General features: G+C 37.8%; 1 protein-coding gene across 1 annotated transcript in view; it reads right to left on the bottom strand.

Annotated features, from left to right (window-relative positions):
• The window catches only part of EXOC6B (exocyst complex component 6B), a 598,998-nt gene that overhangs the window by 236,046 nt on the left and 344,612 nt on the right, over positions 1–18,340 (bottom strand). The window contains exons 16-17 of the mRNA XM_056129778.1: positions 14,271–14,382; positions 2,049–2,183 (exon numbers count right to left, since the gene is read on the bottom strand). Of these exons, the coding sequence (XP_055985753.1) occupies positions 2,049–2,183; positions 14,271–14,382 (247 nt within the window). The remainder of the gene's footprint in view (positions 1–2,048; positions 2,184–14,270; positions 14,383–18,340) is intronic.

Here is an 18,340-nt window from a genome sequence, read left to right as displayed (position 1 = left end):
CATCCAGCCTGGGGAGGCAGCTTTCAGTCACCGAACACTCGAGTCCCTCATGTGGGACCATGAACCCTCTTTTTCTTTGAAATTTATACCCCTCCACCCATTTCCCTACACTTCCGATTTCTTGGCATCATACCCACGAACTACCTCTAGGTGTGATTTAAGTGCTTTTACTGCCATGATTCAGACTCAAAAATAAATCTTGAAGGGATAAAAAAAAAATTAAACTCCAGTTCTAGCACTCTATGAACAAATTTTAAAATTCTAGGAGCATGCAGCCACAAAATTTCATTCAATTATGCCATTGATATACGAAGAGTATTCCTCAGTCTCTCTCGAAGAGCCCAGCAAACTACCAACAGTATCCCACACGCACAGCAGAGCCTGGCAAGCTCCCCCTGGTGTATTTGATATTCCAAAAACAGTAACAAGTCTCACAATGGAGATGTTACTGGTGCCCGCTCGAGCAAATGAATGAACAACGGGAGGACAGTGTTACAGTGCTACACAGCACACCACATATATGCTGAGTGTAAGGTAGAAGTAGTACCACTGTCCTCCCATTGTTTATCGATTTGTTCGAGCGGGCTCACTCTCCATCATGAGACTTGTTGCTATGTTTGGCATATCAAATACATCACGGGTAGCTTGCCAGGCTTTGCCTTGGGGGCAAGATATTCTCGGTAGCTTGCAGGCTCTCCAAGAGGGGCGGAGGAATCAAACTCGGGTCAGCCGTGTGGGCTGCATGCAAGGCAAATGCCCTACGCTGTGCTATTGCTCCAGCCCATAAGGTAGAAGACAACCAATCTTAATTAATAAAATATATACATATATTTTCACACACTTTCCTCTAAAGAAACCTTTTTAAGTTTTTAAAAATTGAATCACTGTGAGATAGATCCTTACAAAGCTGTTCATGACTGGATTTCAGTCATAGAGTATTCCAACACCCACCCCTCCACCAATGTCCCCAGGTTCCCTCCCATCACCCTCATCCCCACCCCCTGCCTACATCTCTATGGCAGGCATTTTTCTTCTCTGTCTCTGTCTCTCTGTCTCTATCTCTCTGTATCTATCTATCTATCTATCTATCTATCTATCTATCCATCTATCTAATCTAATCTAATCTATCTGCTTTTGGATATTATGGTTTGCATAACTGATACTGAAAGGTTATCAAGAATATCCCTTACCTACTTTTATCCCTCAGATCTTGTCCAGCTTAATCATTCCCAGCTATTATTATCATACTCTTCTCTATCTACCTACTCTCAATCCCACGCACACTTGTGGTTAGTTCCAACCACTAACCAGTCCTCAAACCCCTGTTTTCCCTGGCCATGGATATTAGTCTTCTACTATATATGTTTTTTATATACCACAAATGAATGCAGTGATTCTATATCTATCCCTCTCCTTCTGACACATTCAATCAGCATGATACTCTTCATGTCCATCCATTTATTGGCAAATTTCATGACTTGATTTTTCCTAACAACTGCATAATAGTCCATTTTGTATATGGGCTATGGTTTCTTTATCCACTCGTCTGTTCTTGGGCACTCAGGCTGATGGGTAGCTTTTTGGATCATCTTTAGTCAATTATTCATAACAAGCAATACAAATAAATTCATTAGCATCTGCATTTCTGGCAGGCTTGGGTGGTAGTGGGAAAACTCTAAGTAATGGTGGTAGGAAGGTGTATTGGTGGTGGGGTTGTTGTTGAAATACTGAATGTAATCAATTACTGTTAATAACTCTCTGAAAATAAAATTTTAAAAAGATTAAGTAAATAAATAAAAGATGCATTCTGGTTATCTAATGCACATATTTATTGGAAAAGGATTCCCACCACATAGTTATTTAACACATTAGTAAATACTGGTACATCACTTTTTTTGGGTTCATTAAGACATTTAAATTCTATTCCATTTGAATATTTCAATTCTCAAAAGCATTCTATGAATCAAACTACAAAGCATGTTATTTCATAGTTAAGTCCATACTACATATACTACAAACATTTCTACAGTACTGTAGGGTCTGGTTACCTTAAAAGTTGTGGTACCATAGAGCTTGGTGGTATGAACTGTCTCTGGAAGTACATTAGTGATATTGGTGATAAATTCTTCCAAGTATTTACAGGATTTTTCCAAGTGTGTTGTATTGATAATAATCTGCACAAGCTAGAAAATGAAAGAAACAAAAGAGTCATTTGACAAGGCATCCCAGGTTGAATATGAATATTAATCTGCTGGTCAAGAAAAAGACAAAGACAAGCCATGTTTACTCTACAAAAGGTACTGTCAAAGCACAAGCTTAGTTACTGTATCCCTGATCTCCCAAAACACTTTGTATTTCTCACAATTATCAGAGCATGTGTCACTCTATTTAAAGCATATCTTCTTGTTTTTGTTCTTTAAATAAATAAATAAAAACTGCTTTGTTTAGTTAGCCAAGTGATAAATTATTACCAAATGACTTCATTAAACTTCCACATAAATAAAAAAGGAATAACTTAAATGACAAGAATAAGCTTCAAAATTACGTTTGATGACTAGATATTTCTTGCAAAATATAAGTTGAAGTATAATACTGTTTACATTAGCTCATGGAAAAAAAAGAACATGGGCATCAATACTAGAGAAACCAGGGAATTAACTACTTACAAGTTCTTGAGTTTGAAATTTCTTAATTTTCCTAAGTTATTTTTTGTTCTCTATGAAATGCTAACAATAATTTCTAAATCACAGTGAGTTTGTTATTAACCCTAGCTCTCCATATTTTGATTCTGCTCTATGTAAAAAAATAAACAAGGAGTTATGCCTACAACTTATTTTAACACATAAATTCATTTCCCAGGATCTAAACTTTAAAATAAAGAAAGATAATGGAGTGGAATCATATTTTTTTACTCTTCCCCCCCCCTTTAAATTTTCCTTTTCACAAGAATATGCATAGTCGTAGGTCTGTAGCAAGCAAGAGGAGTTTGGGTAAGTAAGGCCACAGATGAATTAAGTAATTTTTTACTCTAGTGAGATCCTGAGCTAAGAGAGAATACATAATATGAAGGGATCGGAAATTAGAAAAAAAAGATAAATGGAGGCATTACACATTTTAATAATTGAATGCTATTACAAAATAATTGTTAACAGTTTTATTATATACAGTAGGTCTGAATATCATGCTTTGGGATAGTAAAGTATTACTAGGACTATAATAAAAAATTATATTCTTATCATCCTAATTGCACTCTGTATAGGATTAAAAAATAACAATTCATTCTAAAATAATACCTGTCAATTCACAGTGACATTCATAGATACCATAGTAATGGGTATTTTCTACTCCACTAAAATCAGCCAGAAAACCTGCGGAAAACAGCTACTTCTAAAACAAAGTGAAAAAGCACAGAACCCAGAGATGGAATTTCAACAAAGATGACAACTTGGGTCCAGGTATCTATAGCACTGCTATTACTTACCAAATAAGTTTACATTACTCAGGAAGCCATTTCCATCAATTCCACAAATTAAAATTTGGAGACTCTGAATTTTGGACACAATATTTCGTTCCCTCTCTCCCACAAAATTACCCAAAACAATCAGCCTTTAATTTTAGAGCATTCTAGGAATAACTACTCAATGAGCAACTTATCACTTCTTCCTTTAACATCTCTCAGAGGATAGAATTTGTTTTTTAATTTTTTTTTAAATTGTCTTAATTAAATCACTCTGGGGGGACAGCAACTGGCAAGGCTGTCGTGATGTTAAAGTCAGAAAAGTAAGATAGTTAATTTAGAGAGCTGAAGACTTTCTATTTTAAAATCAGCATTACCGACAGGGAACACATTCTATCAAAAGAAATCCTAATAATACAGAGAAATTGTGTCATGTTATAGAAATAAAAAATAGTGGCAGTCAACGAGAAAATTGTCCTGTTTTGCAGGATATTGGCAGTTAAAAAAAAAAAAGGAGGCGTTTCACTGGGTACAGTAGTAATTTACCATGACTTTTTAAAGATCTGTCAACACAAAAGATCACCATGAATTGCACCAATTGGCTGTCAGTCACTTTTGAAATGTTTCATTGCTGTGCATAGAATAGACTATTAAAACACTCTAGGATTACAGTAGATACCATGTCATTTTCAGAAGGAATATTGTCTGTTAATGAGGTCTAAGTGATCTGTACTCCTGAATGACAGCTAACCAAAATCCTTATAAAGGCATTTACAAATGTAAAGCCAGATGCTTTGGGGGTAATTTTGAACTTACTGATGAAATGAAGCAATTTCAGGTATCAACTTCCATCAGAGTTTAAGCGCCTTTGATATTTTTAACCCCTACTTCCCATTCTTCTTGCAAAAAAAATATATCACTGTAACAATCACAATTGTCCTTAATATGGTTTCAAGGACATAGAGCTGACAGAGATGGGATTATAGATTATCTCTTATATAAAGTTCTATAAAAACTGCCTAAAAAGGAAAACACTATTAAACAAACCATCACCTCTTTTACAACTAGATGACAGGAGACATTTGAGTTAAAAACCATTAAGAAGCAGACTTCTTTTTTCCTGTGCTTCTTTCAGTATCAGTGAGACTCTAACAAGGAAGGTACAGTACATTATGGACAACCCTTCTCTGATCCTTCTTCAGACCCCAGAAGAAACATAATCATGATGACACATAAATGTTCTGTTCTCGACAAACTACTACAGAAGAAAAAAAATGTCTTCCATATCTTCAATCCATTCAAACTAAGACCTAACTTGCAAGGTTTTCACTGCCTACATAAACCAAGTCCTCTTACATTAGAATTGATATTAGCTTATTTTTCAAAGACAGAGAATTCAGTTTATGAAAACTCCCAAGAAGCCAACACAAAGCAAGAAAATGAAAAATCACATTCTATGCAATCCTACCCATCAATGCATCTCAACTGCTGGACCAGCAAGAAGATGAAAAAAACTAAACAGCATCCTGCAATCTCATTCATAAAAATACTGCATTTCACTACATGGGTTGTCATAGATTTAAAGCCCCTTGTCCCCCCGCAAAAAACATGAAGTGCCTTGTGAATACTATATGAAGCTTAAAAAAATAATTGTGTTGGTACCACTTACATAAAGCAACAATTATATGGTGGCAACATTTACACAGTGAAATACCTTAAGCTTTCTATAATATTTCATGAAATTTGATCTCTGTTTCACTCAGGGTACCCCCACACGCAAAAAAGTTTTAATACTCATTTTATACCATTTCCAAGACAAACACCTATAACACTTGCAAGTACTAGTTCTCAATGCATGTTTCATACAAAGAAAAGATTTAAATATAAAATGCTTTAATATAACATTAGCAATGGCATTGCTCTCAGTAATGAGGGGTTGCAGGGTTGCAGCTGGGAGATGACAGAAAAAAACCATATGATCATCAATCTAAATTGCACTAAACACAAAGGGTTAATGTGAACCATTAATCATTTACACAGGCCTCCTAAAGCACAATTATAATTGTAAATATATATCAATATCAAAACTGTTATCAGTAGCAAGAACTTTTAATTTCGTTACTTTTACCATAAAAAGTACCTATTTTTAGGTACTACCCATCGACTTATTCTTTTCCTTCTCTTTCTTCAGTTAGGAACTTCTCTGTACTATGGAATCAGCATACAACTATGCACAATTCAAAACAGAGAGAAAACATTCTTGGCCTCATGGAGTAAAGACAAAGCAGAGGGTACATTGTCAGGTGATAAAAAAACCACTGGGAATAGAGTTACTTGGTGATGGTAAGTCCCAGCCATCCTGAGACAGGGTAGAGAAGGAAGATCTCTAAGAAAATGAGATCCAAAGATGGACTTAAGTGAAGGCATAATATTTCCATCAACTGTAATACTTAAATTCTTTTTAACCCAATTTATATTTCAAGGCTTCTTTCTTCACTAGGAAGCAAGGGTCCCTCTGTTTTTAAGATGAAGATTTTAAAAAATGAAGAAAATTGACCTTAAAATTTCCTATCAACATACCAAAATTTCAATGTAATTAATTCTCTGATATTCTGAGATTAATAGAAAGGTCATCTAGTTCATTTCTCTACAGGATAGTAATGCCTTTAAATTAACAAAGTAAAAGCAAGGGCTGGAGAGAAAGTTCTGGGGGGGTGCTTGCTTTGCACACAGTTGACCCCGGTTCAATCCGCACTGTACGTGGTCCCATAAGAATTGCCGAGCATGACCTCTGAGCATAGAGCCAGAATTAAGCCCTGAGCAATGCTGGGTGTGGCCCCCAAAACAAAAGTCAAACCCAAACAATAGGCTAAAATCAAAGCCTTCTCTAGTGTCCAAAAAAGAGAATATTCTACTTGGTACAATACAAAGTTATTCTTTGAGTCTGAGAATATTTGAAAATTTGTCCAAATAAATTAATGACAATAGCATTCCCTTTCCCCAAAATAACCTCACAAATCACACATATAGGAACCTCCTACTTTTAGATAGCTAAGGAAATCTATAAAAGAAATCTTGTTCAAATTTTATTTTCAAAAGATTTTTTTTTTTTTGCTTTTTGGGTCACACCCGACGATGCTCAGGGATTACTCCTGGCTCATGCACTCAGGAATTGCTCCTGGCGGTGCTCAGGGGACCATATGGGGTGCTGGGAATCGATCCTGTGTCGGCCATGTTGGCTGTGTGCAAGGCAAACGCCCTACCCGTTGTGTTATCGCTCCAGCCCTTTATTTTCAAAAGAAAACATATTTCAAAACTTATTTCTAATCTTATTTCCAAACTACTGGTTATATGAACTTAAGCAAAGCTATATTTTTACAATCTTAAAATTGGATAATGATATTAATATGGTACCAAAGAAATTTTTAGAAACATAAATAGTAATATAAATACTGAAATACCAAAATGTAATAAAAACCCTATAGCTGAGAACTATTACTGACATGGGTTGATTATTTCTTTATCAAAATATACCTTAGGAAAACATATACTTGGGATCAAACAAATAGTATAGTTGGTAGGACATTTGCCTTGTTGACTGAGGTTCAATCCCCACCACCCCACATAGTCCTCCAAGAGTGATTCCTGAGCACAGAGCCAGAAGCAAGCCCTAAACACAGTCAGGCATGACCCACAAATAACAGCAACACACACACACACAATCACGCTAACTAGTTTCTCCTTCATGTCAAGTGGCCAAAGCAGACTTTAATGCTATGAAATAATCGCATTATCTAACACAAACCAATTGTCTTTCCCAGAAGCCTAGAGATACCTTCTCTTTCCTTCAACCCCAACACTTGCTGTTCATCCCTACTGTGAACTACTTGCCTTTCTGTTACTGGGAAAACTGAGTTGTTGGTACTTGCCACCAAACACAAATCCAACCACTACTCTCTGCATCCCCATCCTCTGATTCTCATCTTTGACCAGAGGGAAATGTCACACTAACTAAAATCAATCCCTTTAGTTGTGCGGGAGACTCTGAACTCTCACTCTGCTACTCCAGGATACCCCTCCAGGGATTTCCCCCTTTCTTGTACATCATCAACTCTTTACTTTCTGTTGCATCATTCTCATCAGAAATAATATGCAATAACTTCTATTAAAAATAATACTAAAACCTTCACTTTGTCCACTTCCCCTTTTAGTTGCTGCCTCATTTCCTTGCTTCCTTCGCTCAGTAACAAAATTCCCCTCAGGAAAGTGTGATGATTCTACACTTCAAATCTGATCACTCTTCCATGAAATCTCACAGAACAATTTTCACAGGTCCCTAACTGGTCTTTCTGATTACTTACATCCTATAGTTAATTCCCAACATCACATTAAAAGCCTTTTAAAATACATCATCTCAAGTTACTCATCAAAATTCCACAATGGCTTCCCCGTTTGACTCAAAAGTGAAAGCAAACATTTTACAATGGCCAACAACAAACCACTGCACCTCTCTAGCCTAATTTTGTTTTTCTTCCCTTTATTCGCTCTGCTCCAGCTACCTTTGCTTCTTTCTTATTCCTTCAACTTGTCAAAAGCTTAACTACTTTTAGACCTTTGCTCTTGTTATAACCTGTGGCAATAATGCTCCTTCCCTTTCAGTGATAACTCAGCATCATTAAAATGCTGACTTGTTATTTATTTTATTTGTATAGGTGCCACCCTAAGTGATGCAGGAGGAGGGCTGGGTAGGTATGTGAGGGATCACTCCCAGCACTCTTCACATGCTGGAACGGGCCTGAGAGGTCAGTGCGAGGTTTGGTGATTTGATGCTGCTGGATCCTCCGACCACACCCAACAGTGCTGGACGGGGAGGGGGGGGTGAGGCATGCGGTGGGTGCAGGGAATGGAACTCAGGATCCTACACATGCTTGGTATGTATTCTTACCACCTGCAGAGCCTGCCCGGCCCTGCTGCTCCTTTGTGCAAAGACCAACCACCACACTCTACCACTCTCTGACTTCCTCTGGTCAGGCTCTTTTCCTTCTCTCCAAAGCATTCACCAATTTTCATCATTTCTAGGACTAGCTTATCCTAGTGTGGATTGTTTTCTGTCACTATCAAAAAACTAAGCATCGATTTCTTTTGTTGTTTGTTTATCCTTGGGGATTAGATCAATGTCTGTCACATCGAAGGTACTCAGTAAATACTGCGAGGTTAATAACAGAGAAATCACTCATCTTAACAGAGTATCTTTTTAAATCTTTTGCCTTCTTTTCACTGGAAATCTCCATCTCTGCACTAAGATTTTATACATGTTATTCACTGATTACCAACCCCATACACACATTCTCCTTTCTCATCGCTTCCCCTCAGTGCTGGGGATCAAACCTAATGCCTCAGGCATATGAGGTCCGAACCGCGTTCTCAGGCCCCAGAACTCTTTGTTTACTACCAGGTGCTCTGAATTGAGCACGGACTATGTTCTAGTTATTGTTCTAAATATTTTCCTCTTCAAGAGGGATAGACATAGAAAGATTGCATTCATCTGGGGGATATAAAGTAACAAAGTATGAGATTAATACCCAAGAATAGCTGAGATCAGCACCAGGAGGATTACTCCATAACTTAGAGGCCAGCCAGGTATCCTAGAGGAAAGGGCAGTTCAGATAGAGAAGGGAGCACCAAATAAAGTATGTTTAGAGGATCCTCCCAGGAGGGGAGATGCATGTCGAAAGTAGACTATGAACTGAACATATTTGCCACTCAATGCCTCTTTTGCAGACCACAACACCCAAAAGGAGAGAGAGAACACAGGGGATTGCCCTGCCACAGAGACAGGGGGGATGGGGGGATGGGGGTGGGAGGGATATTATCCATGGTGGTGGAAAATGGGCACTGGTGGAGGGATGGGTATCTGATCATTGTATAATTGAAACCAAAGCACAAAAAATTGTAAATCTACAACTTTAAAAAAATAAAATAAAATAAAGGGAAAAAAAAAAGAAAAAAAATGCAAAAAAAAAAATATTTTCCTCTTCAGTGAATCCTCACAATCCTAAGAAATAGATGTTATTATTATTCCCATTTTACACAGAATGTCAAGTACATTTGCCAAGGAACACAATTATTATAGGAAAAGGGACTACTGGAACCCAGACAGTTTGCTTTAGAATAAACAGTCTTGGGAGCTAGACTGATAGTACAGGGGTTAGGGCACTTTCATTGCAGATGGCTAACTTCTGTTTGACCTGGTGCCATAGATGATCCCCTGGGCACTTTTAGGGATCACTTCTGAGCAGAGTCAGGAATAGCCTCTGAAACCTGCAGTGTGTGCCCTCCCCCCATTTTTTTAAATGGTTACTTAAATAGAATAAACACTCGACACAATTGCCCTTCTTCCCATACATGTGGATGAAATAGTGTGAGGGAAACACTTGTATATAACGATTGAATCAGTGATAGTCTTCCTGCCTAAATAAGGCACTACTCAAGCTCCAGTATGTCCTACAACTGAAAGGTACTGAACTGGCTCAATCTGGGAAAGAAAAGAAAAGAAATGAAAAGAAGTGAAAAAAAAAGAAAAGAAAGGAAAAGGGAAGAAAGAAAGAAAGAAAGAAAGAAAGAAAGGCAAGAAAGCCGGTGTAAAGAGAGAAAAATAGAGAATAGAGCACACAAACAGAAGGTGAGATTAGATACCATGTAACCTCAAAATAAGATAGGCAGACAAACATTAGTTCATAAGAACTTAAGGCCTACAAGAATGGTCTGATACACTGAAATTGTTTCCTGTGACATTTGTGTGCTTATACTACTCCTATTCTTTGAGTGTTTGTCAGCTGCCTCTCACAAAACTACCTCTAACTAGAAGAATTTCTATGCTACTTGGAACTACCTGTTTACAACACTTTGTTATGATGAAATAATTAAATTGATGTGGAGGGCAGTGCATTAGCGTAAAAGTGATGAACCGTGGGAAAAGCAACCTAGACTGACATACCATTCTATCATTTTGCTAGCTGTATAACCTTGGGCAATCTCTCTGAACTTTAATTATGCCTCTATAAAATGGGAGTAATAACACATGCCCAGTCTGCTTCAAATATTATTGTACTAAATGAGATGGTCTTTGTAATTGGAATTTGAGTTGTTCCACAAACACTGCCTATTATGATGATGATTCTTGATGTGAACTCACTTTAGTTATCATGGTAAAGAAATTATATCATCTCTTTTCACAAGTGAGTAATACAATTATTCAAAGATTGACAATGAAAGAAAAAAAGAATCACTCGGGGTGTGCGCATCTATCTACGCACACAGCACCAGAATAACCACAATAAACAAGAAGTGTATGGATGGTTTCTTCACTCATATGCAAAAATACTGATAACAAAAGTACATTTGTCTAAAAGAATGCAATGACTTAGGAATAATATTTAACATTCATTGAAAATGAGCCGAGAATAAAGATGTAGTCATCCTTTGGATAAGTTCTTATTGCCTCTATCTTTCACTGATTGGCAGATGCCCTTGAAGAGGGCAGTGAAGTCCTCAAACCAAGGTCCTTTCTGAAGATGTCACAGGAAATAAGTGGCACAGCCACAACTAAACTCAAGAGTATTCTGAAACCAATGTTGTTCCTACTAGATGTTCCTGTTTTGTTTTTTTTTTACTTAATATGACTTTTTCAGAAGTTGCTGAACTGAATAATATATATCCAGTTATACTATAGAGATATTTCACAGACTAAATAATGAACTGACTGCCCTCTCTGAGATTCAGAGACGGATGGGTAATAGTACAATCTAACAAAAACTGGAGGTCTTCCTAATTTTCACTCCAACTATCTTTTTTTATTTTATTTTATTTTATTGAATTTTTAAAGACAAGCAATTTATTCATAAAGTAAATCACCAAGAAAAAGGGTCAGGGGAAGGTCTCTTTGACAGTGCTAGTATGGCTTTCTGGACTGGTGACTGTTTTGTATTCTTGTATTGGTTACCTGCTAGGTCTGGAATGTTTCTTTTTTTAAAGGAGATGGAGCTGTGAGAATAGAATACTGAAATTTACTACAGTAAAAGAAACATAGTCTGCTTGACAGGAAGTCCCACAGGCAAAACAGTGGATGCAAAATACAAATAGTAAATGAGTTCTTCTAAAATACTGTCAATTTGTTAGAGGAAAAAAATACTGTCAATTTTCCTTTAATTTCAAAAATAGACAAGTTTCTGCAGAATAGCGAAGCCTATTGATCTTCCTAATCATCACCATCATTATATTAGCAGCCACAGTAATTACTGATGCTCATGAGGCTGTCCCCGTGGCTCATCTGTTGGGTAAATTGCATCAAATGTTTTATAGGGGCTACTCTTGGTGATGCTGAGTCTGCTAATGTAGAACTGAGAGCTTGGTGCCCAGGTCCAGCGGTGCCCGGGGAGCACCAGGATAATAGCTGACATTGCTCCTAGGGCCAAAAGGTGACAGGGATGGATTGCAGGGATTTGGACATGCCAAGCATATATTCCATCACAAGGAACATTTTCTCTGGCTCCATAATACTTTTTAAAAATCTTTTTTTTAAAGATTTTATTATTGAATCACTGTAAGATAGACCCTTACAAGGCTGTTCATGATTAGGTTTCAGTCATACAGTGTTCCAACACCCACCCCTCCACCCCTCCACCAGTGTGTTTCCCAGCAACGGTTTCCCTCCCATCACCACCATCCACAGCCTGCCTCTATGGCACTCTATGGCAGGCAATTTCTCTCTCTCTCTCTCTCTCTCTCTCTCTCTCTCTCTCTCTCTTCTGTTTCTGTCTCTGTCTCAGCTTTCATGACTATGAAAAGAAGTAAGCAGTTAGCTTATTCCAAAGCACATAAAGGTAATTCCTAATATTTCTATGCCAGGAAGTAGAAAGCTTTGCAAAATGAAGAGGTCTGTCCTTAATAACGTGAGACGCTATTTTCAATTTTAAAAAGAAAGTTCTTATAAGAACTCAATTACTGCCAATGGCATACATTATAATATAGTATTTTAAAATTTTAATGCAGACAAAGAGAAAATTACTCCAAGATCAGCAATATATGTTCATCTGGTGTCCAGCTGTCTTTAACTATGGGTCAGTATCATTAACCATTTGCTAAATTTCACCATAATCCTTGACAGTGTATATCTAAAAATGTTAAATTTTCCTTGAGTAACTGACTTTCAAACTACACCAGCTCTATAGGTAAAACAGATGGTCACCAGCCTTTTTCTTTCCCTGTGAAAAAATTCCTCTAAGCTCTCACTTTTGGCAGTATAATTTAAAAAAAAAAAGTAAGGCTAAGACTCGCACGTAATTCTGGGCTTATAAGAGAAAGGAAACTTCCATCTCTCTACATTTTAGAACATCATGCCAATGGATCAAATCTTTCACTGGTCAAGATACTGTTCTCAAGATCTCCACAGTGGAGAGTCACAACTAAATCTCCAGGGCTATGAAAGCCAATCCACTAAAATGTATGGGTGCACTAGTTTCCCAGGTGAAAACTTTGGGGCACCCTCAGTAGCCCTGTCAGCTGCACCCATACCCTCCAGCAGTTGCCATGCCAGTGGCCAAACTCCCCTGCTTCAAAACTCACTTCTGCAGAGAGACACCAAGCTGACAAAAATTCCAGGTCTGCTGGGTTTTCAGCCTGAGAACTATGGGGTCTCCTCAGAGTGGGAGCAGGCAGCCTCTCCTCACCCACTCTATACTTCCTGAAGCCCTAGAAGCCACATTCACATCCCACAGCCACTATCATGTAGACTCACAGGCCCAGCTTCACAGACCCTAAATGTTCTTGGAATATGTGCCCTCAAATTCCACAACACTGACATCCCAGTAGGAGCACGCCAAACTGATGGAAAAGTAACGTAGAAACCAACTACGCTTAACAAACAAAAATAATAACAGGGAAAGTTCAACTAGCAACAACAGCTTAATAAACTCTCAGATAAGAGCTTAAAGTCCCCATGGTGAGAGAGAACAATTTTCAAAGATTTTCTTTTACTGAAGTACTTTCTGATAATCCCATTAGTCACTTAGTTGTACAAAGCAATACAAAATATTTTGTGCCTGCTAAAGAGACAGACTTTGGAAGTAGATGGGAAAATGGGGACAATGGTGATGGGATTGGTGTTGGAACATTGAATGCCTATATAACTATATTATGAATAACTCTGTAAGCCACAGTGTTTAAATACTTTTTTTAAAGATAAGCACAATGCCCTTCCTCTTTTTTGTGAGATTGCATAAGCTTCCTGAGATGTGATATATTACCGTTCTCTCATATTTTCTCAACCCCAAATTCCCAGACTTAGTGGTAAAGAACCACAAATATAAAAGAGTTACAAAAACAAAAGTGGAACCTAACACTAACCAATGACTATGAATACTGGTATCCTTGCACCCATGATGTATGCTGACAAAATGTGATTTCATACTGTATGTTGTAGTTGAACTAGTATTCAGTTAGGTAGGAATTTGAAACTGATATAATCCCCATCCCTCAAAATGGCAAGCTATACAAACTTATTTCCGCAACACAAGAAAAGGAGGTAAAAAGAGAATAAGTAATGAAGCTAATAAAAACAATGAAAAAGTGACTACAAGTACTTTGGTGACCAAAGGAAAACCAAGACATTTCATTGTGCACTTTCCCCATTAGAAGCCCATCCGGAAGAACATGGCAGACTGGCAGAACATTATCGTTAATTCACAAGCAAGGTCCAGTGCCTCGGGACGTATCTACATACTGACTTGGCTGCTGCCACTAAAAACAGCTTTACCTCTGTAAGTCCAACATTTTTCCTTTTAATGACATTCTGTAGAGAGTTGCTCAGAGTCCTGGTTAGCAACAGGTTTGTAGATTTACGAATCATGTCATCAATTTCAGTTGAGCTGAAAAAGAAGTGTCAAGAGTCAGTCACAGAAGGTGCCAAAACTATTTTTCAAATAAACAAGGTACAATGAACCTGTAATAATAATAATAATAATATAAATAACACGGGGCAGGGAGGTAGTTCATAGTTCAAGGGTATGTATTAAGCAAGAGCAAGGTCATCAATTTGACCCAGTACCATTTCCCCCCACTACAGCACACTAAGCAATAACATGTATATTCCTGAAGGCCCCCAAATAGCATTAGGTGTGGACCTTGGAGGCCCAGTACTGCAACTCTGGGCGCAAGCACCAGGCAGCCTCGCCTGGTGTCTGAGTGTCACTGGAAATGGTCCCTGGGCCTTTGGCTTGGAAGGTCTGACCAAATAAGTACATAAATATTAGCAATTATTATCAATAGAAGCAAATCGCATCTATTGTATATAAGTATATAACTATTAAATATTAATAGAAGCAAATCACATTTATTGTGTGTTGGAAATAAGCTTACATACTTTAAAAATATGTTAAAATTCACTAAATATTTACAATAAATGGGTTATTTTATTCTTTTTGGGAGGATGGGGGGTGGGGGTTAGGCCACACCCAGTGGTACTCAGAGCTGACTCCTGGTCCTATGCTAAAGGACCACTTCTGGAAGTGTTCAGCTGGGATCAAACCATGTCGGTGGCATGCAAGACAAATGCGTTATCTAGTGTATTATCTCTTTAAGCCCCCAAATATTTTTCTTATTATCTATGCTTTCCACATTAAGAAATGTCAGGATAGAGAAATTAATCAACATGATAAAGTTGAGAATACAGAAAAAGGCTTTATAGAGACAGTCTAGCACTCAAGCCCACAGTATTTAAACGCAGTACTGTATGTTTTCTCAGAGCACCCCAGCAAAATTCCTCATCTGAAGCCATTGTACCTTCCACACTTCCAAGTTCCTTTGTAGAATGTTGATAGTTTTAACTTATCAAATTGGTGTCTCTATAAAGGCCTCTTAAAAATACCTATCTCACTGTTCACAATAACCAGAATCTGGAAACAACCCAAGTGCTGGAAAACAGAGCAGTGGAAAAAGAAACTGTGGTACATCTATACAATGGAATACTATGAAACCACCAGGAAAAATGAAGTCATAAAATTTGTTAATAAGTGGATGGATATGAACTCTAACCGCCCTTGGAGAAGCCCGCATTCTCCCTTGAGCACGTTATTCTCTCTCTCTCCCCCTCCACACTTCAAAAACCCTCCAATAAAATCTGTTTCATTTAAAAAAAAATGAATGGACATGGAGAGTATCATGCTCAGTGAAATGAGCCAGGAGAGATACAGACACAGAACGATTGTACTCATTTGTGGGATAATAAAAAAATAAAATAGCATGAGACTAACATCTAAGGATAGTAGAAACAAGGGCCAGGAAGGTTGGTGCACAGTTAAAAACTTGCTACAAGTGGGGGACACAAGGAGATAGTTAGGAGAGAAAAGGGACCACTAAGAAAATGATAGTTGGTCATATGTTCTTCATAACCAGCAATAGAAAACAAATTATCTAAAGATGTCTTTTTGGCAGGTCTGACGGTCTGATTGTTGGGGAAAATTCCAAATAATAACGGTGGGTCTTTTGTCATAATATTTAATGTGATCAATGTAGAGAGAGAATAAAGTGGAAGTCTGTCACACAGGCAGGGGGAAGGGTAGGAGGTGGGGGATACTGGGGTTTCTGGCGGTGGAAAATGTGCACTGGTGAAGGGATGGGTGTTTGATCATTCATGACTGACCAAAACTTAAACTGAAAGGCTTTGTGGTTGTTCTCACGGTGATTCAATAAATAAAAAAAATTTTAAAAAAATGATAGTTGGGAATGATGACTCTGGACAAGGACTGAGTGCTGAAAGTAGGTAAAGGGATATACGTGATAACTTCTCAGTACCTATATCGCAAACCATAATGCCCAAAAGGGGGGTGGGGCAAGGGAGAGAGGGGATGGGATGGGAGGGGAGAGGAGGAAAAAGGGAAGGGGAGAGAGGAGGGGAGAGGAAGGGAGAGGCCTGACAGAGGAGGTGGGGATGGGGGCAGAAGGTTTCTGAGGACATCAGTGGTGGGAAATGTATACTGATGAAGGGATGGGTGTTGGAACACTGGAGATTGAAATCCAATCATAAACAAGTTTGTAACTGTATCCCACGAAAATTCAATAAAGAAATAAATAATCAACAACAACAAAAAAACTATCTCTGTTCTAATACTGACACCTTTCAAATCCCAAAAATAAATATTTCAAGCCAGTTTAATTCTGAATATATGTTTAATAAATGTATATAAAAGCACTGATAATATGTGACATTCCACCACAGGAAACTGAACATAAAGACAACTATTCAAAACCTAATTTTGCAAAGTTTCGAAAAGAAAAACAACCAGTCTTGTAACCAACAGACTAAACTCTAAAGTTATACATAATTGATAAGTCCCTGAACATATAATTAAGATAGCTTTATATAAAAGATATCTTTTGGGAACAAACAATTCTTCACTGAAAAAAGATACTTTATAATGACAATTTATTATAAAGATAAAAATAACTTAATAAAGGGTTGTGGTAGTTCTTGTCACTGTGGACATGATCACAAATTTAATCTCAAAAAATTAATTTTTCTCTTTCTACAGAGGCTTAGTATAGTTGAACTGAAAACCTTACAGTTATAAACATATACCAAAAAGCTACATCACATGCTATGCGTAAAAAAGAAAACAGTAGAAATAAAGAACACATATAGACAAAAAATAGAAATAAGTAAGAAAAAAAAAGTCATAATCAAACAGGAAAAAGGTGATATGCCAAAACATTTTTTTGCACAACACATATAATAATATATTTAATAGACAAATACACTTGGTCTACTGCCATTTTCCCCCAAAGTATTTATTAAATTTAAATACTTTATCTAATGAATACATGATCACATTGTGTTGGTAGCATACCAAGATCACAATGGTGAATCAAAATCTGGGTTCCTAGTCTCAGATGTTACACTCATAATGACTTCACATCAATTGTGACAGAAGGTCTGAATCACTACAAAAGTTATCAACACAAGTGCACAATATAATCTGGTGCCCCTTTTTATAAACCCTTCTCAAAGTAGCCTGTACTTACAACTTAACTCTAATATGCTTTAAGGTGATGTGGCAGAAGTTCCACTCTCAGATATAATGGAAAAGATCAAGATTGTCACTATTTTCAAATTTACAGGAAAACTTGAAAATAATTAATTTTTGTATACAAAATAATTGAAAATAATTTTATATACAAAATAATTAGCTTTTTTGTATATGTTTATAACTGTAAGGCTTTCAGTTCAACTATACTAAGCCTCTGTAGAAAGAGAAAAATTAATTTCTTGAGGGCCCAACCAGTTATTTGTACTTTTTTCTGGGGTCACAAATCACAAATCACAAATCATCCTGTTATTCGTCAATTGCCTCGAGCAGGCCCCAGTAACGTCTCCTTCATCCTAGCCCTGAGATTATTATATTCAAGGCTCTTTAGGAGAATGAGACCCATCATTGTTACTGGCATATTGGGTGTGCCACGAGGAGTTTGCCAGACTGCCGTGTGGGCAGGCTACATTCGGTAGCCTGCCAGTTTGTCCAAAGTAGGAATGAGATAATAAGATGTCATAATAAGATGTCTCCTGCCCCCGCGCCTGACTGTCCTCGCTCGCCGGGACCCCTTGGAGGGGAGCGGGTTGAGCTTTCCTCCCCGCCCCAACCAAGGCTCCAGCAACCAAAGACCTCCAGGACCAGCCACCACCATGCTGAGACCACTCTCCGCACACATGAAGGTACTGGCAGAGGGACAAAGTCATGCGGGTTTCGGGGCCAAGATCTCCAAGCCTACTGGGATTTGGGCCGAGCATCCTCCACCCAGATTCTCCAAATTCCAGTCGGCGGGGGGGGGGGG

Source organism: Sorex fumeus, unplaced genomic scaffold (assembly GCF_029834395.1).
Source record: "Sorex fumeus unplaced genomic scaffold, SorFum_2.1 ptg000006l, whole genome shotgun sequence".
Lineage (NCBI taxonomy): Eukaryota > Metazoa > Chordata > Mammalia > Eulipotyphla > Soricidae > Sorex > Sorex fumeus.
The sequence above is the reverse complement of the archived record's forward strand: the minus strand, read 5'-3'. Positions and strand labels throughout refer to the sequence as shown.